The sequence below is a fragment of the Syngnathus floridae genome, chromosome 20 (genome assembly GCF_059516105.1).
Source record: "Syngnathus floridae isolate MCC-2025c chromosome 20, RoL_Sflo_1.0, whole genome shotgun sequence".
Lineage (NCBI taxonomy): Eukaryota > Metazoa > Chordata > Actinopteri > Syngnathiformes > Syngnathidae > Syngnathus > Syngnathus floridae.
The window spans coordinates 4,849,274-4,873,528 of record NC_142432.1 but is presented as its reverse complement, the minus strand read 5'-3'; the positions used below and the strand labels follow the sequence as shown (position 1 = coordinate 4,873,528).

The window sequence follows — 24,255 nt, the reverse complement described above, 5'->3', positions numbered from 1 at the left end:
AGCTCTAGTCCTCAGGGCCGCGTTCCAATATGTTTTCTAAGTTACCCTCGTTAAACACACCTGCGTGAAAAGATTTAGCTCATTTTCATGTTCTCAGGAGCTAAAACTTTTCACGCAGGTGCACTTAACGAGGGAATCACACGGACACTCCATTAGGTACACCACCATTTTCAAGTGTACCTAATAACAGGCCACTTTATTAGGGAAAAATCATGGTCAAAGTTCACAGGTGTCAAGCTCTAGTCCTCGGGGCCGCGTTCCAATATGTTTTCCAAGTTACCCTCATTAAACACACCTGCGTGAAAAGATTTAGCTCATTTTCACGTTCTCGGTAGCTAAAACTTTTCACGCAGGTGCACTTAACGAGGGAATCACACGGACAGTCCATTAGGTACACCACCATTTTCAAGTGTACCTAATAACAGGCCACTTTATTAGGGAAATATCATGGTCAAAGTTCACAGGTGTCAAACTCTAGTCCTCGGGGCCGCGTTACAATATGTTTACCAAGTTACCCTCGTTAAACACACCTGCGTGAAAACATTTAGCTCATTTTCATGTTCTCGGGAGCTAAAACTTTTCACGCAGGTGCACTTAACGAGGTAATCACATGGACACTCCATTAGGTACACTGCCATTTTCAAGTGTACCTAATAACAGGCCACTTTATTAGGGAAATATCATGGTCAAAGTTCACAGGTGTCAAGCTCTAGTCCTCGGGGCCGCGTTCCAATATGTTTTCTAAGTTACCCTCGTTAAACACACCTGCGTGAAAAGATTTAGCTCATTTTCATGTTCTCAGGAGCTAAAACTTTTCACGCAGGTGCACTTAATGAGGGAATCACACGGACTCGTTCGTGAACGAGAAGATACGTCATTTTTTCTTCTTCGTTTTGTTTTACGGCGAGGTGGCACCAGCTTCAATGTGCATTACCGACACCTACTGTGTGGGGTAAGTTAGGTCATAAAAAAGTATTTTGTTCATTTTATAAAATCCTGGAATAAAAAAATAACTTCTATCACATTAAAAGTGATCATTGTGAACTATTTGTGTACATTTTGTTTTAAAGGGGCTGGCGGAGTGATCTCGTGATTTTGGCGGACTCACACGTTGATGACAGGTCAGTTTTGTTTTCATTTACCAAATTCATTATTATATTTACCAAATATGGATGGTGCTACCTCGCATCACAAACTTCAGCCTCTTTTGCCCACACAGTATCTGAGAACTACCCCATCAGAACACAGAGCCACCAAACAGTTACGTCTGACTTCCGACTGCGACAGGCAATAAGACTGCTGACAAGCGAACAAAGAACATTTTATTGGCCAGCAGGCGATACACAACCGTAGCAAGTGAGAGTCCCAAATTATTTTCATTCATTCATCCAGATTAGGCCGTTATGTACATATTTTCATTCGCAAAGTCAATCTGGCGGCAGACAGCAGATGAAGACGAAGCAAAATAAAAGCTCATAGAAATACTTTCACGTGATAAACTTCATCACAAAATGTCCATTTTGGTTTCCTCAAAAGCTAATTTTAATCAATCAATTTGACAAAGGACACTGTATGACAGTTGAAATTTGAAGTGCAACTATTTGATTTGGTTTGATGCGCACACATCTTCAACCTTGACCAAATCGTTTTTGTAAAACAAAACAAAAAAACACAAACTCCTATAAACCAATAACTAAACGTATAACTAAAACCAAAACAAACTATAACTAAGAATCCAAAACTATTACCACCCCGATGACAGTTTCGTATATTTTTAAATTCATTGACTAAAACTTGAACGTTTCACTGTGATGAATAAAAAGAAAGAGAATATAATTATCCTTGATCCTTGAGAGGCGAATGCGGGAATCTTTGGCCACAAATTTGGCAGGCAAAAAATTACTCACCAGTGTGGATTGTTGTGTCTAAGTGACCCTTATGAGGGAATCTTTGTCCACAAAGTTAGCAGGAAATAGGTTTTTGGCCAGTGTGGGTTCTTGTGTGTATTTTTAAGCCTCCCTTCTGAGAGAATCTGTGGCCACAAACTGAGCAGGTAAAAGGTTTCTCACCGGTGTGGGTTCTTGTGTGTACTTTTAAGCTTCCCTTTTGAGAGAATCTTTGGCCACAAACTGAGCAGGAAAAGGGTTTCTCACCAGTATGGCTTCTTGTGTGTATTTTTAAGTTTCCCCTGTGAGAGAATCTTTGGCCACAAACAGAGCAAGAAAAGGGTTTCTCACCAGTGTGGGTTCTTCTGTGTTTTTCTAAGTTTGCCTTATCTGAGAATCTTTGGGCACAAAATGGGCAGGCAAATGGTTTCTCACCAGTGTGTGTTCTTGTGTGTTTTCTTAAGCCTACCTTCTGTGAGAAATTTTGGCCGCAAACTGAGCAAGAAAAAGGTTTCTCACCAGTGTGTGTTCTTGCATGTGCTTTTAAGTGTCCCTTATGAGAGAATCTTTGGCCACAAACCGAGCAGGAAAATGGTTTCTCACCAGTGTGGATTCTTGTGTGCTGGTTTAAGTTTCCTTTCTGAAAAAATGTTTGGCCACAAACTGAGCAGCAAAAAGGTTTCTCACCTGTGTGTATTAGTACGTGTCGTTTGAAACTCGTTTTATGAGCGAATATTTTCCAACACCGAGAACATTTCCATTGTTTGCTTTCGGACTGGTATACAATATCACAGTCACCTTCAGCGCTAGGAGCATGTGACATGTCATCACAATCTGATGCTGGAGATCCTCCACAGTGGTCTCCGTTATTTTCTGTTGTCATTTGTTGACTTAAGCTGCTTCTTGGAGGCTCCGCCGCTTTGTCCATCTCACGACGACCCTCATCTATACTCTTCAAAGAGAGCACGCTGTAGATATCCTCTTCTTCCTTCTCCTTTTTAATTTCGTAGAGGTCTTTTTCCTCCTCTTTTATGTAAAATTGCTCTGAATTCACGTCATCTGTTTTAATGACAGGATGTACTTTGTCCTCATCTATACTCTTCAAAGAGAGCACGCTGTAGATATCCTCTTCTTCCTTCTCCTTTTTAATGTCGTACAGGTCTTTTTCCTCCTCTTTTATGTGAAATTGCTCTGACTCCACGTCATCTGTTTTAATGACAGGATGCACTTTGTCTTTTTGCTTAATAAAGTGGGCAATCTCTTTGTCCTCCTCTTCCTCTTTAATGTGAAGGCGCTCTGGCTTCTGCTGATCAGGACCAAAATCTTCACTGATATCTGCAAACGGAAACACACATGTAATGTGATTTACATTTACAACAAACGTTATTGGGAGAGCCAAATGATTAATAATTACCACGTTACTGCTTGAGTCTTTATACGTGATTATTCTTAAAGGACACATCTTGGAAAATCGATTTTTTTTGCTTTTAAAATAATTTTCTTGTGTATTTGGAGATACTGTTATGATCGTTTTGGGGGGGCTATTTTTTTTTACTTCGTTCAGATTTCTCTGTTTCCGATAACCTTTTTAAAAATATATTACATCACATCTGTTGAGCCAGGACAAACCAAAGGGTTTATTGATGGGCAAGTGGGAACTGTTGATGGAACGGGGAACATTTTCAGATCGGACACTTCCGGTTACAGGTCAGGTGAGCATGACAGCGTTAAGTGTACCACGGCAACGTGAATAAAACGTGAATCAAGACCAGAGTGTATGCCTCGTTTATAAAAATAATATTCTTTAACAGCGTGGTTACTTTGTTTTTGTAAAGCCATGTGTCACGGCAAAGTCGTTATGAAAGCGTTACATAAATCAATATTGTATTGCGTTCCTTCTTTAGTCTTATTCTCGTTATTCTGTCTATGATATCCAGTAGGATTCTCCTAAAAATAAAAACCAAATTTCCTAAGCAAGTGAGAGAAAGACGTGTACAAACCTGCTCTGATTAGCACAACACGAGGCTGCTGCCAAAGAGTTTCAGGTCGTAGATGATGACGGTCCTTTTCCTCTTTTGTTGCACAAAATTCCTCCGCGTTTTTTGCTGAGGTCCTGGCACGCATTTTCACTCTACTATCCCAACACTTGGCCACCTCTGTCCAACCAAGTTTCGCTTGCGGGCTAATTTGAGTTAATTTGGCTAAGAATTTCAAAGCACAAAGAGAGGACACAGACACGTGAAGAGGTTAGTTGGAATGATGGACGTATATTGTCAACGATTCTGTCTGTAGGGGGGCGGGCGCTGACGTCGGCCATCTTTGAAATCTAACTACGGCAACAGCAGTAGGTCAGATTAGTAAAAGTGATGCGTGCCCAAATCATAGATGATACATTTGAAATTAATTGAAAGTCCTGATTTACGAGTCGAATAATAGAGGTATAATCATGCGTGAATACTTTTAAGTACAGGTTATAAACAATGTTTTTTCCTATGCCTTTAGTGATTGAAGTATTTTATATTTATTTATTTGAGTGTGTTTCTGCTTTTAAATATGTAAAGGAGTCTTTCAGTAATATCATGCGCACACACGCACAAACACAGGTGTTGAGTTTTTAGGTGTTGAACACTTTTTAATATTCTTTGTTCGCACAACATTTTGAATCAAACTTATATCAACTGCTTAAAACTTTTTTTTTGTCTCACATTTACAGACTGTGCTTTATAGAAAGCTCATAACTGTTCCGGCCTTTCCAACCTGGTGAGGCTGCAAACTGTGGAACTGAAGGGTAATCCTGTGAATAAGAATAAAAAGGAGTCAAGGATTTACCAAATCTATAAACAGTGATTGCAAAACAACTTTACAGATTTTGGAATTTGGTCCACACAAAAGGCGCACCGTTTGTTGAGAAAACGAAAGGCTTTTAAGTGCGCTTTATGTTGCAGAAAATACGATAAACTCTGGTACACACCTGTCTTCAGTCAGAGCAAGCTCTCTGGTTAGAAACTCAAAGAGCTTGGCACTGTGCTCCTTATTCTTGTCAGCAGTGTCGGTTACCCCGATAGCAGATATCGACAACACCACACAGGGAGTGCAAGTTCCTGCCATCATCATTGGTAACCCCGGCTTCACAATCAAGTGCATTCTCTGTAAGAAAGAATTTGGCAGACAAATCATTTATATCATTAATAAATCATTCATATCATTGATTAAAATTGATTAAAACCTGGCCGAATTTCCATCAAACTCACGGTGGGTCGAAAAAAAAATACAGATTGTGTTATACATGTGTAAAGACATGCGCCCGCTTAGTTTAGTGGAAGGAAAAGGATTCCATTTCTTGTTGAATAGTTTTACTGTTAAATTTAGTGTTATTAACACATACATTGAGCCAAATATTGTATTAATCTTTTTTTTTAACTGGGAAAATTTGATTGATGACAGTGGGGGTGTTGAAACGACTAACTTTTACAAGGATGATATGTTAGAATGTTATTACGACTTTTTTTCTGCAGTGCTAAATTGTAGCATTACTCACGTTAAGTGGCTTTCCCAAAACATCCGCAGCGAATGTACATAGCTTTTTCAGAAACTCCGCCGGGAATGAGCTTGCTGGTAAATTGCTCTGCAATTCGACAAACGGCATATTTATCGGTGTAACGGAGAGCAACAAATTCCACGTCGTCTGTCAAAGTGCGGAATGTGTCTGATTTTCTTCTTGCGATTTTGATTGGCTGTTGGCATCTAACGTCAGGGTACATTGCCGCCACCTAACGGACTGGAGTGTGGATCATTCGCGTGGCAGATAAAAAAAACTAAAAACGTAAAACCTCTCCTCTGACCCTCTTCCCCCCCAAGTAGTCCCATATATGCCTATTGCTTGATTTTTGTAAAATATTTCGTGAATTAAAGCAAACTTATTCTCTCAGCTCCCTCTCGTACTCCGTACACTCATGTCAAATGGCACATTTGATTCCAATTGAAAGCTGACTTATACGTCGACATTGCCGCCATATTGGATGTGGAAAACGAGACCGATTAATACAAGGCCCTATCCAAATTCTCACACTTTGCATTCCACCCGGCTCCCCTTAGTGAAGTGCAAACCTAGGAGAAGTGCATGGTGATTCAGCGCATACGGTACAAGAGTATGAAAACTGCGAAATTTGGATCGTGCGTATTACGTCATCGACTTTTTGTCATATTGTATCTGCATCATCGAGCACAGGTTATTTTTCTTGTTGTATTTGATTTCTTTATTTTGGCTACTACAAAATCAACAGTATCTATCTATCTATCTATCTATCTATCTATCTATCTATCTATCTATCTATCTATCTATCTATCTATCTATCTATCTATCTATCTATCTATCTATCTATCTATCTATCTATCTAGTATTTTATTGTTATATGTTTATCAAAAGAAGGCAATGATGTCTTTGGGTGGACTATGCCCCACCTCACAAGTTATCTGTTTGTTTTACTTGTTTATTTAATGGTGGTGACAGACCATGGCGACCGACCAAAGGTTGTTGAGGAGAGAGTTTTGTATTTACTTTGCCTATTTGCATATGTGGGCTCAGGCAATCCTGAGAAACGAGTTATCAACCCTTTACTTTAAATAACCAAAACCGTAATCAACCAATTGTGAGAAGCAGTTAAATTCCAAGCATGAGCAAAAAGGGACTGAATTTCGCAAGCACAAGTTGGACACTTTGAAAAGTCAGGCAGAAAAAGAGGTACAGTTTTTCCCCAAAATTACGAATTACGAGGTCAGCAGCATGCCAACTCCACTGTAAACAGTGTTGATGGTGGATCAGAAGGCCGTCCGGAAGTCATTCTCCATGGCCTCGCCGAACTGCAGAGGCCACGTTCCGCTTGGCCATCCGGTACCTGTCAAAACGGCCTGATAGGACTTCTTCTTCAGCTTGATGGCATCCCTCAACGTAGGTGTCCACCAGCAGGTTCAGGGGTTGCCGCTAGAACAGGCACCAACCACCTTACGGCCACAGCTCCGGTCGGCTGCCTTAACAATGGAGGTCCATGGTCCACTCAGACTCAATGTCCCCCGCCCCCTTCAGGACTTGGGAAAAACTCTTCTGCTTGAACATGGTGTTCATTATGGACAATCCATGTCGAGCACAGAAGTCCAGTAATAGAACACCGCTCGGGTTCTGATTGGGGGGGGCTGTTCCCCCAATCACGCCCTTCCAGGTCTCACTGCCATTGCCCACGTGAGCATTGTAGTCCCCCAGCAGAACGATGGAGTCCCCAGAAGGAGCGCTCTCCAGCACTTCTTCCAAGGACTCCAAAAAGGGTGGGTACTCTGACCTGCCGTTTGGTGCATAGACACAAATGAAGATGAATTAGAAGAAGCCCCAGTTGTCATGAGATACAGAAGAAAATTTTACTTATTTTTGTTCTGTCTGCTTTTGCTTTGGGATTCATTTTTTGTATAAATAACCCGCCAATGTAATTTTTTATGTATGTAAAATATGATAGAAAACAAGGGGTGGACTTAATAATATTTTTGTACTTCTTCCTCCTCCCTTTGATTATAAAAGCAGTTTGATCTATGATATCTGATCATTTTCTTTTTCTTTCCTCCAAACATTTTGTGTAATGTGTTTTTATGTTCAATAAATCAAATACACAGTGATATACTGCAAAACAGTCTCGTGGTATTGTTCTTGATAAAATAGATGAATGAAAAACTTTTATTGTTTCAGCCCTACTAATGTGAATGATTTTTTGTTGTTGCGAAAAACGTTTCTCTGATGGTGTAGAACGCAGTTGTCAAACTCAAGGCCCGGGGGCCAGATACGGCCCGCCACATCATTTTATGCGGCCCGCGAAGACAAATGCATCAAATGTGTCATTACAAGAATTGCAAATTGTCTTCACTTTTAATATCTTTTTTTTTTTTAAATATTTGACCAGTTTTTACTCGTCTGATTTGAAAACAAGTTATTTGTTTTGTAGCTTTTACTGTATATAATATGAGGTGCTCATTTGTAGTTAGTTGGTTAGTCATCTTTGTATGTGGCTGGTGACTAGTTCAGGGTTTAGTCTGCCTTTTACTTGATGTCAGCTGGGTTAGGCAGCGACCCTGAACAGGACAAGCGGTGTTGAAAATGGATGGATGAATACTTTTTCCACCCATCATATTTAAACTATAATCATTAAACACAATGAAAATACCTTGAAAATAATCAACCACACGAATCACCCCAGAATCAGCATGGTTCATTATCCAAAAGAATAATGTTGACTTCCCTTGAAAACAACTAACCTAACTTTTATGAATACTATCTATTTGACATGTGTAGCCTTCACAAATTACATAATTGACTGTTATAAACATGTAAACTATAACTATGTTTTAATGAGCCTACTTATCTTGTTGCGTCACTTAAGTATACACAAGTTACACCCTGCTTCAACCTTAGCCAAATTACACTTTTGGACTTTAACCTTTCTTACTTTGAAGTTGCAAGTAATAGTGAGCCTTCCCATAATAGACTTCTCGCTCCACACCTCAAACAGGTTTGTACATATCTTTGTCTATTGATTCGTTTGTTTTTCCAAAATTCAAAATGAATTGGCAGAAAATTGTTACAAATACTAGAGAAAATTCTTACTGTCAGCCTATTTTGTTTTATATAATGATACATGGAACTTATAGGTTTGGTCACAAAAAAAGAGTTTAGCACTTTAGAACAAACCTAAACCAGAAATCAGACACTGTAAATTAAAATTTAAAATGACTATTTGTTACGGATTCATTGACTTGGTTTCGTTATGGAACATTTACTCAACAAAATTTCAATTGGAAAAGCAATAAAAGGCAAGGATTGGAAATTTATCACATTTGTCCTCAAACAAGTGATGAAGCAAATTCAATTTTATGTTAATCATCTTGTCATGTTTGTACATATGTTTTGTTTAGTTTAATTTTGTTTTATTTCATTTTCGAATAATATTATTTTGTATATGTCTTTTTCTTCTTTATTATGCATTTTATGGCTGGTGCGACTTATACTCCGGATCAACTTATACTCCGGAAAATACGGTACGCATCAGTGGAAACTTTGAGGGGTAGCTTTTGTGTTGAAATTCATTTGTGTAATTTTGTCAACACACAAAAAAAAAAAATCTGTCCATTTACATGACGTCACGATCAAGGCAGGGCGGCCACATGAAGCACGGATCTTTATTAGGGGACCTTTGGACTCTCATAACTTATTGTACAAAGGCCAGGCATGTGTGTGGGTCTGTCATGACTTCAATAGCAAAATATTTACCTTTGAAGTCATAACAACGACAAATTATTTGGTAAATTTACTTTTATGAGACGCATTTGAATAGACGAACTTTTTACTGATTCTATGCTTGTCTGTATTTAACTTAAGTAAATTCCAGACAGACAGAAAACAAAGACGACGAAAAAAGGCTTCAGTCAACAATGGTAAGACAAAAGACGGACTTTCAGTTCTCAAATCTGAACTATAATTTGTGGATTTCCCCCAATGCCTAACCATACTCATTTCCTCATAGGATTTGGGGATGTTGGACATCCCTGCCGAGTTGTCGGCGAGGTTTCGCAGGGCAACAGGTGATCTTCAGGAAAAAAAATATACGGAAAGAGGTCCACAGGTTTTAATTTTTGTTTACTTCTTTCAAACAGGGTATCAACACCCGGAAAGAGTGACAGAAGTTGCAACGCCTCAAGTTAAAGCAACACACAACCTCACTTTGCCTCACGATGTTGACAGACACCCATTCTCTCAATACGCCAAATCCAAACTAAAGGTCAGCAACATGGAAACACACATTACATAAACCCATGCACATGCACACACACACACGTATCATATTTATATTTATACTATTTATACATTATTTTCTGGATGTCATTTATACTATTAGTATGATATTTACATGTTTGAAACTATTATTTAATGTTCTAATGATAATATATGCACTTATATGGTTTAATATACATTTATTGATACACAAAAATGTATGTATGTTAAAAAAGAGAGGGTACATCGTAAATTTACACATAGGAAGTGAAGTTTAAATATTGCAAAATAAATGTTAAATTACAAAAGGATTGAGATTTTTATCCTTGCAAAGAGTAAAAGGGTTGTTTAATTCTACTTTAATTCAAAAAAATCCTCCACAGGCTACATGGTGCCAACCTCAGGGAACTCCCCTCCAAAGAGCCTTGACACCCCTTGAACCAGAAGATGCCCTCACTGCGGTGGAAATCTATAAACTGGTATAGTAGGAATGATCACAACAATATTAATTGTTGCTCTTGTCATTTAAAATGTTTTTTCTTTAGATTATGCGATTCACAGGTGAGTCAGAACTCAGTGAATCGCAGGAGCAGTTGTTGGGAAACTACATCATTGAGAAAGGACAGAACCGACCTGCCTTGAGAGATGAGATCCTGGTCCAGTTGGTTTACCACACATGGGGCCTGAGTGAAGAACAGCATAACCTGCAAAGCTGGCTCCTGCTCACCTGCTGCCTCTGTGCCTTCTCTCCATCACCAGAATTGGAAAAACCCCTGCTAAAGTAGGTGGCACATTTGTGTAGTCCTTTATTTGGGTTTCAAAGATCTCTTGCAGGTCTTCACTGTATACTCAACATTGAGGAGACGATGGGAAGAACGTGTTTGTGGATGCTTGGGTGATCTTAAGACAAAATCTGAATGTTTTTTTCATACTTCCAATTCAGATATGTCTCTGACCACGCACCCATGGAGTACCGTTCACTGTGCCAACAAAAGCTGCTGATATCTACGCAACTTCCAGGTCCCACATCTCGTATTTATCCTCCAACTCAGCTGGAATGGATCACCAACAAAAGAAAAGGCACAATGCTTGTAGATGTGTATGCATTCAACGGTAAGACAAGTTCCATAATTCGTCTCTTCCTCAAAGTATCAAATTGCAAGCAGTGATTCATGGCACTTACCTCCACCTTTTTTTAAACTAATCCTGGAAATGACCCGAAAACCTTGATGCTATGCTTAGCGTTGGCAAAAAGCTAATCATTTCCTTTTACTGCAGTTTTGAGTGAAGTCATATATTGTGTGTTAACTCAAATATTGCCTGAAAGGCAATTCACAAAGTGACCAATAATATGGCAATTAATCATAGCCATCAAATGAGGGCCTGTTCATCATCATTTCACGTGCTAGCCAGATGTTTTTGGCATCTCCTCATGCTTAACATCCTCATTTCTAGAAGAGAAGCTCACAATTGAAGTGGAGTCCTGGACCACAGGAGAAAAGTTGGCCTCATGGCTTCTGCATGCCAGGTGCTTTATATCGATATACAGCCAATGGTTTCTTCATGTACCATATTTTCCGCACTATATGCCACACCTAAAAACCTCCAATTTTCTCAAAAGCCGACAGTGCGCTTTATAATCAGGTGCGCCTTATATATGGACCAATATTGAGCCTCTACAGCAGGCGTGTCCAAAGTCCGGCCCGCGGGCTAAATGTATATATCTTATATATGGACAAAGTTTTAAAATGGGCCATTCATTGAAGGTGCGCCTTATAATCCGGTGCGCCTTATAGTGCGGAAAATACGGTACATACAATGTCCAGGCATATGGTATTGTAGATGTATTCAGTCAATTATTTACTAATGTTTCATAGAGGTGTGACAGAGGCAACAGAGGGATGGTCTGTGTCTCTTCTGGCTGACGATGTGTGGTCTGATTTGGCTGGATCAGACTTTGTTATGGATCTGCTGGCTGGCGCCGAGGCAGAAGTACTGCAACCAGGCTCATCGACCAATTCTCTTTACCTCTTCGGTGGCCAAGATGTCCGGTATAAGATATACTTTGTTAATAGTGCTCGTTAATGCTTGTATTCGACTGAGCGGTGAAGGTTTGGGAATGTTTTTATTTAATTTGTCACGGTTAATTCAAGGTCACAAACGGTCGCAAAGACCTTTTCCAGACATTGGTAAAATGATTTTCAACATTTTGTGTTGACAAGAAAAACTGTTCGTGACCATTAAAACAGTTGGCAAACATCTGGCCAAAATATTGCGACCTCAAAGAAACCCTAACAAAACATAAAACGATTAAAAATCAACATTCGTTACCTTCGCAAACACTTACCGTAATTTTCTGACTAGAAGCCACACCGGACTACAAGCCGCACCAGCTAAAACTTGTGATTCGCGGCTTATAGTCCGAGATTTACGGAACAAACCTTCGTCACTTGGTGGGATATGGGCTTTAGAATTGTACATTTATAATGTGTAACAAATCTATTGCTTCCCTTCTCATTTCTTTGTCATTTTCAAAGGACCCCACTTACAGATCTTGATGACTTTATTCCGCCAGCACCTGTCATTGAAGCTCCAGGAGTTTCTCATCTCTATTCTCGGGAAGGTATTCCACCTTATACAGTAAAAATATCAATATGCATGTATGCAGTGGACACTGAGGTTTTTCACCCTGGGAACCCATTTAAGAAATAATTTCAGCATAGCATTCTTATTTTCTTATCTGTAGGCCAGCGTCAACATATGGATCAATATGTTGATGACTTGTATGACCTGGACCAAGGACAATCGGTTAGTCTTATCAGAATGAAAAGAAATGATTTTCCTGTTTCATTTAAATTGGCGCAGACTTCACTGTCAATTTTTTGCTGCTGTGATTTTTTTCATAGTACTCAATCAATAAAATTGAATGGATTTTTACTTGAGACAAATATTAATGTAAATTTTACTCACAAAGGGCTCAAAATAAATATGACTAACAAATTTGTTTGTGTAGGATGAGGAAAGAGTAGCTGTGCTCAACCGCAGAATGAGAGGTGTAGGAGGCATTGGACCCATGCAGGCTGGTTTATACAACTCTGGTACGTAGAATCTTTACAAGACTAATCTGCAGACCACAGGTTATTGCATGAAATACTCCAATGAGGAGAAAATTAAAACTGATATTTAATTGTAATGTGAGTTTCAATGTCTCAATTTTGATCTTGTTTAATTTTTACAATTACCGTATTTTCCGCACTATAAGGCGCACCTAAAACCCTCCAATTTTCTCAAAAGCCGACAGTGCGCCTTATAATCAGGTGCGCCTTATATATCGACCAATATTGAGCCACTACAGCAGGCGTGTCCAAAGTCCGGCCCGCGGGCCAGATGTATATATCTTATATATGGACAAAGTTTTCAAATGGTGCATTCATTGAAGGTGCGCCTTATAATCCGGTGCGCCTTATAGTGTGGAAAATACGGAAATCATGTTCTAGTCTGGGTGCAAAATCATTTGAAGTGGAAGTACTTTGAGTATCTTGAAGGTACAAAAGCAAATTAATTGCCAATTCCCATCTAAACATGTCTACAAGTACCTTGTTTTTTTTTTTAATTTATAAAATGTCATCACTTTTACTGTTCTGTTGTAAATTCAATGATTCAATATAATTGGATCATCATTCTGTTTTCTAGGTATGCCAACTTTAATGTCAGGTTATCCAATGGGTAAGTGACTGAAACCCTTAAAGCAAATCCCACCGACCTACCTATACTTAAGTCACGTGAGGGAGTATAACCAACAGATAGTAAAATCTGACATCAGCCATCAAACAAGCATAGAGTGACTACGAATATGAAATGAAATCGGATCAGACATGAAAGCCATATAAGGTAGTTCTTTGTTCGGTGTGGTTTTTTGTCTAGGAATGCCAGTCAGCCCTACATTGCCAAACTACGGTACAATGCCCATGATCCCAAATATGTCACCCATGCACAATATGCCAGGTACTGTCTCAGTATTTAAATTCTGGATTTGTCAATTGATTTTTTAATTAACTACCATTATGGACTTGATTGTTTGTCAAATGATTGTTAAACTCCCTCTACCTACCATAATCTCCACACAGCCATGATGATGCCCGGGCCTCCTGTTCCCTCAATCCCTGACCCCATCCAGTTGGCAGCCACACAACAAGCCCTCATCAACCAACAGGCTCTGGTTATGGTGTGAATAAACGGTGTTTCATTTTTTTCCCCATTATTTCTATTTCCCACCTGTCCCCTGGTTCTTGTCTTTAGGCCCAGCAGATGACTATGCAGGCAATGACTCTGTCCCAGCAGCAGACACAAGAGCAGCAAAGGTTGAGGGAGCAGGAGAGGAAGCAGGAGAGGAAGCAGGAAAATCAGCAGAGACATGCACTCACACCTTCCTCCCAGCAATCTCAACCTGTGGGCCAAACTAATCCACTTCCGAAGGTAAATCACATGACTATTAATAATTGTATACCGTATTTTCCGCACTGTAAGGCGCACCGGATTATAAGGCGCTCCTTCAATGAATGGCCTGTTTTAAAACTTTGTCCATATATAAGGCGCACCAGATTATAAGGCGCACCTTCAATGAATGGCCTAAACTTTGTCCATATATAAGATATATATATTTGGCACGCAGGCTGGACTTTGGACACTTTGGAGTATAGTGGCTCAATATTGGTCCATATATAAGGCGCACCTGATTATAAGGCACACTGTCGGCTTTTGAGAAAATTGGAGGTTTTTAGGTGCGCCTTATAGTGCGGAAAATACGGTACATGTGGTACTGCAACAATAGAGGGGCACTGTGCTTTTAGAAGAGTTCATATACAATTAAAAATAAATTACTTGAATGTATTGACAATAATGTATACTGATGTTTGGAACAGCCACAGGTAGTGGAGTCACATAATCGAGATAACCCACAGTCTTTTAAAGATAAAAGACAATACTTTAACAATATTGGTAAGTAGACTGACTTTTTTTTCATACGTGCTTATAATAAGACGGGGTCAAAGGCAAGTTAAAAAATTTAACCCTGGTTTCCTGATATATTATTCTCAACTTCAAGGTCAGTCCAATCTCCAGACTTCTCCTTCTACCCCATACAAACAGCAGCACCCTGGGCCATCATCAGTACATCCATCTCCTTCTCCTTCTACCCCATACAAACAGCAGCACCCCAGGCCATCAGTACGTCCTCCCCCTCCTCCGGTAGCCCCTAAACCAAAGGGTAAGAACACAAATGAAATGTACGGAGCCATGCCCTTTTAGAATAATATTATTAAAATGGGAGTTTGTAGAGTTTTCTTTTGTTGTTGTTTTTTTTACCATCGTGTCTAAGGAAGAAAAACAGACAGAAGGCATTATTTATTTCATTTGCAGTGCACTCACATAAAAACCTAGAGCCATTCAATCTCACACTATTGCAGACTTGTGCTTCAGAAACATTTCATTATTTTGGAATATCAACCTGGAGGAAAAGCAAAAACAACAACAACAACAACAACAAACTTATTTGAAATGATAAAAACAGAAGCAAAGAAAAAGGGCTTCAGAAAAAATTCAGAAGCGACACATTTGTGCTCCCAATGTATAATTATCATCCTTGTCTGTTTTTTATTTGATGGTACATTTTAAAAATTGATATACAGTAATCCGTCGTTTATCGCGGATAATGCGTTTCAGAACCACCCGCAAAAAACGAAACTCCGCAAAGTAGAAACACTATATGTATGCATTATTTAGAAAAGTTAACCTTGTTTTAATTTTGTTTTGTTTATTATTGTCTCTTAGGTGTCATAGTAAAGGAGATCCCTTCTCCTAAGAGCAAATCAGAAAGTCCAACCACAGCTCCCATCTCTGAACCAACCTCCAACATTCGGGAAATTATCAAAAAATTCAATAGTCGACCTCCAATAGAACCCCAAAACTTTGAACCTGTTAGGTATGGAAAACTCCCCAAATGATGGTATTTATAAATTGAATTTCTGAACTCTAGAATTAATACCTGCAGAAATGAATTTCATTCATTGTGCTCATCCTCTACTTCCACACGGCTCATCCTGTTCAGGGTCAAAATTAACATCTCCAAATCTTTCCTCTCATGGTCGGCGATGAGAGCCAAGCCCATTGATTGGTCCCTTATTAATCCCTTTACAGAGCACCCGCAAGGCAATTTGTGAAGAAGGTAGATCCCAAAGAGGAGGCTCTTGCCAAACTCAGAAGAAAAGCACCAGTGCCTCAACCAAAGGTAAGAAAAGATAAATTGTGATGTCAATAATAAGTATAAATATTCACTTTTCACGAATTGCAGAAACAGTGGGTCACTTCTCCACCCATAGCAAAGCAATCTCCCCCACGCACTCCATCCCCACATCCATCTACCACGACAACTCGTGTCATCTCCAATAGCATGAGGGAGAAGCAGCGCCCCTTGGAAGATTTGTTTCGCTCACCGCGCTATGAGCAAATTAGACCGCCTACACCTGATTCCCCTTCCCCTTCCCCTTCACCTTCACCTTCTGAACTTGACATCCCTGACCCACCAACCATGCATGCCCCATCTCTGAGTGAGTCCACCAAAATATTGTAACTCTTTGTCGTAAAGTAAAACTTCTCTACCAGAAACATGAAGTCAGATTTTTACCAGCATAATTAATTCGTCTTGCTATATAAATAAAGTTGCTTGCCTTCATTCCATTTTTCCATTCATAGGTACGATGCCAGATGAGGAGAATTGTCACTCTCAACTTTGTCATCATTTCCCTGATGTTTACTTATCTTACAACATAATGCCTGGAAAACTCTTCCTGCGCAAAGAGGTAAAATATACACAGTGGCATTAACACTCATAGAGGAGCTTCATTATATTATTATTATTTATTATAATCTTGAATTATATTCATTATAGATGAATCAGTTCAAACACAAAGCAAAACTGTTTTCCCACGGTTCAAATGTTTTTGTGTTCAGGTGTTTTACCCGAAAGACATGTTCAACCAACCCTTCATCCTCAATCTTTTATATGAGCAGGTTAGTACAAATTATATGGTTATGAATACCGTATTGGCCCGAATATAAGACAACCCCCTCTTTTTCAAGACTCAAGTTTGAAAAAAGACTTTGCCTAGACTCCGAATGTAAGACGACAACCCCCTTTTTCAATTTTATTTCAATGCAAAAAACCTCGTCTTATATTCGGGCCAATACGGTATTTAGTCTGTAGTAATGATTTAAGGCCGATTTGTGAGACAACAGACATCTTAATGTTCCTAATTTAGTGTGTTTCTTTTCATAGATCATGAGGGACACCTACTCTGATAATTGCGTGAGAATAAACAGAGAAGAAAGAAGGAAGATGAAAGATCTGCTCGGTGAGCATTGTGATGCTTGTGAAATATCGAGTTACAGAAAAAATTAAAATGGAATGGCCAGAGTCATTTGTGTTGAACTTGCCACCCAGAACACATTTTAAAACTGCAAATGTGGAATATTATTGTTATATACCGTTATCTACATTTGACTTTTGCCATTTGTCCTTAATAGCGAATCTTAACGTGGATACGATGAGCAACATTCTGGATGACACCATGAAGAAAAAGATTGTCATTGCTGCTCGAGACAATTGGGAAAACTACTTTTCACGCCTATTCCCTGTTAAGGTAAGAATTTATTTTTCATTTGATTAGAAGTAGAGCTGTGCAATATGACAATATTTGTTATACCCTAACATTGCCTTTTTTTATACCACAATGGCGATATAAATTAAATAAGCAACATTTCATTAAAACGGTAAAATTAAAATCTACATACCTTGACATAGATTTGCGCTCATGTCATCAGAGTGTGAATGCTGCTGGAAAACATAATTTCATATGCCCACCTTATTTGTTTTTATCTACTATTACAGACAGACAATAGTGACGCTCAAATTTTGGGTGTATGTCATCGTGGAATTCGTCTCCTGAAGATGGTTGCAGCATCAGGAATCAATCCAAAGCATCTCTGCCTACTTCGAAACTACAGGTATTCAACTTACAGAAAAAGCTTAATGGCACAAATTATGTTTGATCAATGAAAGTTAATATGGATCTCCACATTAAATTTGGATGTTCAGATAAATAGGTAAATCAGGATATAATGTGGAAAATCACTATATTCTAGTATATAGTGATATACTATATATAAATGTTAGGGTTAGCTTCAGGAATATCCAGACACTTTTCAAAGTTGCAATTTAGATCCAAATAAGTTAACTAAAATTTCTAAAAGATACAGAACTAGTCACTGCTTCTATTTAACTTGGTCCTGCATCTGAAAAGCTTTGCAGAGTTGCTGTCGGTTGAACTCTGTGGCACAAACCAAGTGCAACTGGAGCTGACAAATGAAAACATACAGCTGCACTCTTCCAGAGCTCCTCAAATAATTGACATGGTTCAATTCTTTCTCAAAGAGATTGTGAAGGTACAAAGTGATCTTCCCCATATTCATAGCCCCGGAGGCAGTTATTGAATGATGTGCTTTGATTTTCCAGAATTCTGGCCATGTGGTTGCCCTGAAGAGCTTTGTAACAGATGACAAGAGCTTGCTTAGCTTCAGCAAAGGTGATGTTATCAAATTACTACCAATGGAGGGACTCCAAGCAGGTAAGCATTGTTGAATCCTACTAGGGGTTGGTCCTTGTTTGGTTACCACCATCGAAGTCAAGTGTCTAAAAAGCTCTGACCTAAAACTAAAAATATATTGAGATTTAAAGGAACGTAATGTCGTGTAGAATAGAGTTTTTATCAAAGTACAAATTCTGATTATCATCTTTTCCCTCCGATACAAAAAGTGAGAGTACCGTATTTTCCGGACTATAAGGCACACCGGACTATAAGGCGCACCTTCAATAAATGGCCCATTTTAAAACTTTGTCCTTATGTAAGGCGCACTGGACTATAAGGCACACCATTAATCATGTCAGATTTTTAATCCAAATCAAATCATTCTCCATTTTAACTTTTTTATTTCAACTTCAGACGCATCAAATTACTTTATAATCACAAAATAATGATCCATAGTCTTTTTGATTCATGATTCATAGTCTTCAGCGGGCCACTTATGATTGATTTCATGACACAATGCTTCGGGCCAGTTTAAATTTAGGAATTTGGTCCATATATAAGGCGCACCGGACTACAAGGCGTACTGTCGGCTTTTGAGAAAATTTGAGGTTTTTAGGTGCGCTTTATAGTCCGGAAAATACGGTACTGTGATGCATTTGGTTGTCCCGTCTGTCCCGTGACAACAACGTGCACTGTTTAATGTGCCACTGGAAATGAATGGTGAATTTTTGGTTGAATTTTTTTCTTCTCAAATGACTTTCTTCAGGTTGGCGTTTTGGCACAATGGGAGGACGCTCTGGTCTTTTCCCAGATGATCTAACCCAGCCATCTGCTGCATTGGACTACCATTCCATCCAATTGGATCAACGAGATGATCGGAGGAAAAGCATGAGAGGGCCAAAAGCTTCTAGTCAACAGAAAGAAACTCTGGTTGCAATTGACAAGCAAATTGACACTCATTCCGAGTGGACTACTGAAGATGTCCCGTCCCAAAGAACAGCACAAACATTCATCCAGGGGGAATCTCAAGAGTTGCAAAGGCTTGATCTTGAGTGGCAGAGAGATGACTTATCTCAGAGGTCACTGGAGCAGCCCATCCAGGAATTACCTCAAGACAGAGGGATCCAGATGTCAGCCATGGCCGAGTTTGCCATGAAGTTCTTTAGGTACTCTATGAGATACACATTGGCACTCACTCAAAAATCTGGAAATAGGTGTCTGTGGGAGTCCACTGTATGAACAATGAATTTTTCATAGAGTTATGAGAATTAAATCTTTATCTTTGCCTGTTTATCAAAGAACGGAAAACGAAGGCTTGGAATCAAGGGACAGAACTTCAGAAGCTTCCAAGGCAGTTCAATTCACAAAGGTAAATCAACATTGTAAATTATGTAGCATTTTCCAAATCTGATTAATTTGCAGGTGCCCATTCAAGAGTCTCTAATTCTCTACAATGACCTTGAGAGCAATGACTTATCGGTCCAGTGCTTTAGTAGTAAGTACGATCATTCTAAACTTTAGAATGATCATTACTCCAAATAGAACATGAAGTTTATTTTCTAACGATCATGTATTCCTCAAAGATGTGATGCAGCTCATGGGTGATACAGCCAAGAAAAAGAATACCACCCAAACAGACTGTCTAAGTCACATCTTGCTGGTTAGTGCTCACACCTCACATAATTTAGACTCGGAAAAATAATGATCAATCTTCTTTCCATTTTCTTTTTAGCTTGGGAAGGAAAGAGAACTGCTGAGAGATGAAATCTACTGTCAGGTTATCAAGCAAACCTCCAATAACCAGAATGAGTAAGTGTAACTTTCAATTCAACAAATCTCACACAATTTTTATGAAATTAAATGGATGGAAAAATAATAATTCGTGTTTATGTACACAGATCCAGCTGCACTCTTGGCTGGCGTCTACTCAACCTGATTGCTGGGTTCTTCCCTTGTTCTGGTAATCTAAAACCCTATGTTACACGCCATCTGGATGACATCATTATGGATCATGATCATCATTATCGAGGTACACCAGAATTACTGAAGGCTTATTGACTTTTGCAAATAAAATTATATAGATTTTTTTTCCCAATCAAATTGTCCTGATGACAGTATGTGTACAGTATATTAAATTATCAAAATAATTAATGTCTGTATTCCTGCAATTTTTTTTACCCTCAGACCTGGCATCTGTGTGTAAGGATAACCTTCAGCGATCTCTTAAATTTGGTGGTCGCCGTAACATCCCTTCACAAATTGAGGTGGAGGCCAACTTGGCAAGTAGAGCTATTGATTTTTTTTGTATTGTATCGTAAAAATGATACAAAATAGAGGGGAAGCAAACCCATCGTTTGGAGCTATCAACTTTTTTTTTCTTTTTTTTTTTCTTTCAGGCTGGCAAATCCTCACAGCTCATTTCTGTTCACCTGCCGGGACAGGTGGAATTCCCGGTCAAGATTCATAACTTCAGTGTAGGTATCATCGGAGGATGATATTCTAGTAAAAGTTTTTTTTTTTCATCTTAAAGTGTCAATATGGACTGCTAGCAAGATTGTTAGAGTTAGATTGCCATTTCCTAAACTAGCGTATGTTTGATGAGATATTCTGTAATTCTTCTATGACTGAAATTCTCATTTGTTTGTTGTTTTTGTCCTCAAGATGGCAGCAGATGTGGTAAACGAATTCTGCCAAGAAATGAGTATCTCTAATCTCACAGAAATGAGAGAATTCTCCATTTCCGCCAACCGCCAGCAAGGTCAGACCTACGTAATATTTTGTTCAATTCAAATTTGTGAGCAGATCTTTATTGTAATTCAGAAAACGCATGACAGGACTCAGTTACTGAAATGATATTATAGGAAAAATGTTGGGTAACTTGTCAGATTTAATTGTTACTGCCAAAATACAATATATTACTGCATTTTTTGTTGCTGCCTAAATGTAATATATTACCGTAAATTTTGAACTATAAGCCGCGACTTTTTTCGCAAATTTTGAACCCTGAATCACGAGTTTTAGCTGGTGCGGCTTATAGTCCGAAAATATCTTTTGTAATGGGTTAGCCCTAACATCGTTGATAAAACGTGCGGCTCAGGCGTAACTAACACCTGCTGCCTCACAGCGTGAAAGTCTTTCAGTAATGGTTAGACACTGAATCATGGACAATTTGGACAACTATCCCTTCAAAATGTTTTTGAACCTCACTTGACCTTTACAGACTTGTAATTTAGTTAGCCTGGATGAAAATTCTTGAATCACCCTAGGGAATTTTTTTATGTCATGGTTATTCAGTTGGTGAAAATGGTGTAAAAGCATTTCCCCCTTTTTGACCTGTTATGAAACTGATGAAGATGTCACTGTTTTTGAAAAGATGGAATGGTGCGCCCTCTTCATCCCAGTGAGTACGTGATGGACTTTTTATTCGATGATAGCTGCATCCTCTTGACGTTGAGGAGGATTATGTGGCGAATCCCTCTGTGCTTCAACAATGATATATATGTGGACTTTCACTATCAACAGGTAAGTTATCACCTCTGCTGCTTCATTCCTTCATAGAATCCTCAGAACCTGGCAGGAAACAGTTTAGTGAATCTTCTGTCCCTCTCTCTCTGTCTTTCACTCTGTAGCTAAAGGGTGACTACTTGAATGGACTTCTCCAGCTCACTCTTGATGGGTCATCATCAATCCAGCAGATTGCAGAGCTCTCAGTCCTGCAGCACCTTTCCCAGGGATTAAAAACACAGCTTTCACCGTGAGTGTTTATTGACAGTATTTGACATACCAAATCACCTGATTAATATTTTTATTTATTCCTCTGTTAGGTTGGAAATACAGAAATACTTGCCTGCTCAAGAGGGGCAGAACACAAGTATGGATGAGATCCACTCTTTTTGTTTAACCAAAATGGAAGCCATGAACGATCTCAGCCCACTCAATGCCAAAATACAATTTATTGGTTAGTAGAAAGTGCTGATCCTCTCCACATATCTATTAATTGTTGGAAATTAAATTGTTGGTCTGCTTTGGCAGTGTTTCTGACTGGCCAACATCTGTTCGGCTCCAACAATTACTTGGCACAAAAAGTCAGCCAGCGTATATGCCCTTCCCCTTGCATGGTCAGTGTCAACCATGATGGAGTGCTATTTCTTCATCCAAAAAAACAGGTACAAAATATGAATAATATATTTTGCATTTTTTACTGCATTATTTTGTTAGGGCCTAAGGTTGAAGAGTTTGCCTCTTAAAGATTCAAGTGTTGTTGCAGTTACGTCAAAGGTTAAAATCTCTTTCTTGCCTTTGCAGGAAAAAGTGTTTCTAATTCCTCTCACAGATGTTCAGTCCATGCGCACCATACGACCCAAATCTGCAGGAAAACTACCATCGATAGAAATCACATATGGCAGACCGAGTCAAAAAATAACAATTCATCTCAAACAGGTGATGAGTAAAATATTTTACTACTTATAAATTGTTGTATGAAAGGAAGTTGATGTGAAAAATAAATAAATAAAATTTAAATTCATAATTTAATTTTTAAAAATTTAAAAAAATATATACATGGTTTAATTTTACTTTCAATAAATTTTACTTCACATGCATTGTGTACAGTACATATTAAAGCTGTGCTAATTTTTTCTTCATCATCTTGACTGTGTCTTGTAGGCCAAAGAGCTGTGTCACACCCTCGCTATAATAATCGAAGAGTTAATCCATCCCTGAGTCAACGGCTCCATCTGAAATCTTCAAGCGTAGACACACTGTACTTTCTTTAAGCAAATGAAATGGTTCCTCTTTTCAATACTTTTATTTTAAAGTTAACAGATTGACTTACAGTATACTGTAAATGTTCCAGTTTTGCATGAAAATTCTGACATCAGAGTTGAACAAATCATCTTTTTTTTTAATTAACAATTGTGTAAAATAGGTAAATAAGAGTGATTGGAGTTAATTTTTGTATGGGGTAAATATGCCAAATGTATCACAGAAGTCCAGGATATGACAAAACCTTGAAATTCTTTTTATAACTCCCTGTACACCATTTTAGACTGATGCTGTTCAACACTGGCCAAAAATGATGCATGGATTGAACGCTGTTAGTGCAATAAATTACATCTTAAAGTGTGTGTGTGTGTGTGTGTGTGTGTGTGTGTGTATGTGTGTGTGTTTTGAATAAAGAAACTATTATTGTATCCATAAAAATAGTTTGCCAATTACCTCTGATATCGATATTTGGATTGCATTTATATTGTGTTTGATCAGAAATAAAAATTATAACTGTGCAGATCATGATTTAGTGTTTATTTGAAGTATGAGAACACAAATACACTGCGTGTACAATTGCGTTTTGAAGATTAATTTTGTTTTTGAACAACTACAGTTCTCTTGGTCAAAATGTTAATAAACCTTAAACTTAAATATTTAAGAGAGTTAAAGTGAGATTCTGGCTTTCTTGGGGAAATGTCTGTGTGCGCACAATTGTTAGGCAACTTAGTGTGCAGAATGATTATGCAACTAAATTAAAAATCAAAATTGCCCCATCTCACTTGTTTATTTTCATGTGTTGGAGAATAATAAACAACTCAAAATTTACAAATGAACATAAAAAAAAAAAAATCAGTGACCAATATAGCCTCAATTCTTTTTAATAACAATTACAATACTGTCAGCTTGGTGGTTATTTTTTAAATAAACAAATCTTCCATTTAAAAAAGGGCTTTATTATATGATCCATCTATATTTCTTAAGGATCAGCTCCAAATTGGCTGTATATTCTTTGTATAGAAGATGGAGTCGCCCTGAAATGTGTTTATTTTATTTTTTACTTTTTCATTTTAGTTTTTTTTGTGTGTGTGCTTTGGTTTGCTTGTTTTGTGTTTTTTTGTATTGGACATGTCTTATTTTGTTTTTGTCAGCGTGT

General features: G+C 38.4%; 2 protein-coding genes and 1 pseudogene across 3 annotated transcripts; 1 reads left to right on the top strand and 2 right to left on the bottom strand.

Annotated features, from left to right (window-relative positions):
• The first annotated feature begins 926 nt into the window (after window positions 1–926).
• On the top strand, window positions 927–23,619 carry myo15b (myosin XVB). Its single transcript, XM_088363147.1, has 44 exons — window positions 927–952; window positions 1,071–1,121; window positions 9,301–9,356; window positions 9,446–9,503; window positions 9,576–9,700; window positions 10,077–10,172; window positions 10,239–10,474; window positions 10,637–10,806; window positions 11,149–11,221; window positions 11,571–11,744; window positions 12,231–12,316; window positions 12,440–12,501; window positions 12,707–12,791; window positions 13,387–13,419; window positions 13,618–13,698; window positions 13,821–13,918; window positions 13,993–14,169; window positions 14,616–14,691; window positions 14,798–14,959; window positions 15,523–15,673; window positions 15,889–15,979; window positions 16,043–16,298; window positions 16,444–16,550; window positions 16,702–16,761; window positions 17,027–17,102; window positions 17,275–17,390; window positions 17,639–17,754; window positions 18,051–18,192; window positions 18,263–18,374; window positions 19,102–19,501; window positions 19,635–19,704; window positions 19,758–19,830; window positions 19,919–19,995; window positions 20,068–20,144; window positions 20,234–20,364; window positions 20,520–20,614; window positions 20,732–20,809; window positions 20,997–21,093; window positions 21,709–21,857; window positions 21,965–22,089; window positions 22,160–22,293; window positions 22,368–22,501; window positions 22,641–22,775; window positions 23,001–23,619. Exons 2-44 carry the CDS (start codon window positions 1,115–1,117, stop codon window positions 23,055–23,057), a joined length of 4,914 nt encoding a protein of 1,637 aa, XP_088219273.1. The 5' UTR covers window positions 927–952; window positions 1,071–1,114; the 3' UTR covers window positions 23,058–23,619.
• Window positions 1,305–4,243, bottom strand: LOC148380881 (uncharacterized; annotated as a pseudogene). The gene is made up of 2 exons (XR_015854604.1): window positions 3,887–4,243; window positions 1,305–3,221 (listed from the first exon to the last, which is right to left on the bottom strand). The product of XR_015854604.1 is annotated as an uncharacterized LOC148380881 (transcript).
• Window positions 4,493–5,612, bottom strand: ddt (D-dopachrome tautomerase). Its single transcript, XM_088363213.1, has 3 exons — window positions 5,425–5,612; window positions 4,858–5,033; window positions 4,493–4,680 (listed from the first exon to the last, which is right to left on the bottom strand). Exons 1-3 carry the CDS (start codon window positions 5,530–5,532, stop codon window positions 4,608–4,610), a joined length of 357 nt encoding a protein of 118 aa, XP_088219339.1. The 5' UTR covers window positions 5,533–5,612; the 3' UTR covers window positions 4,493–4,607.
• Window positions 23,620–24,255: the final 636 nt, after the last annotated feature.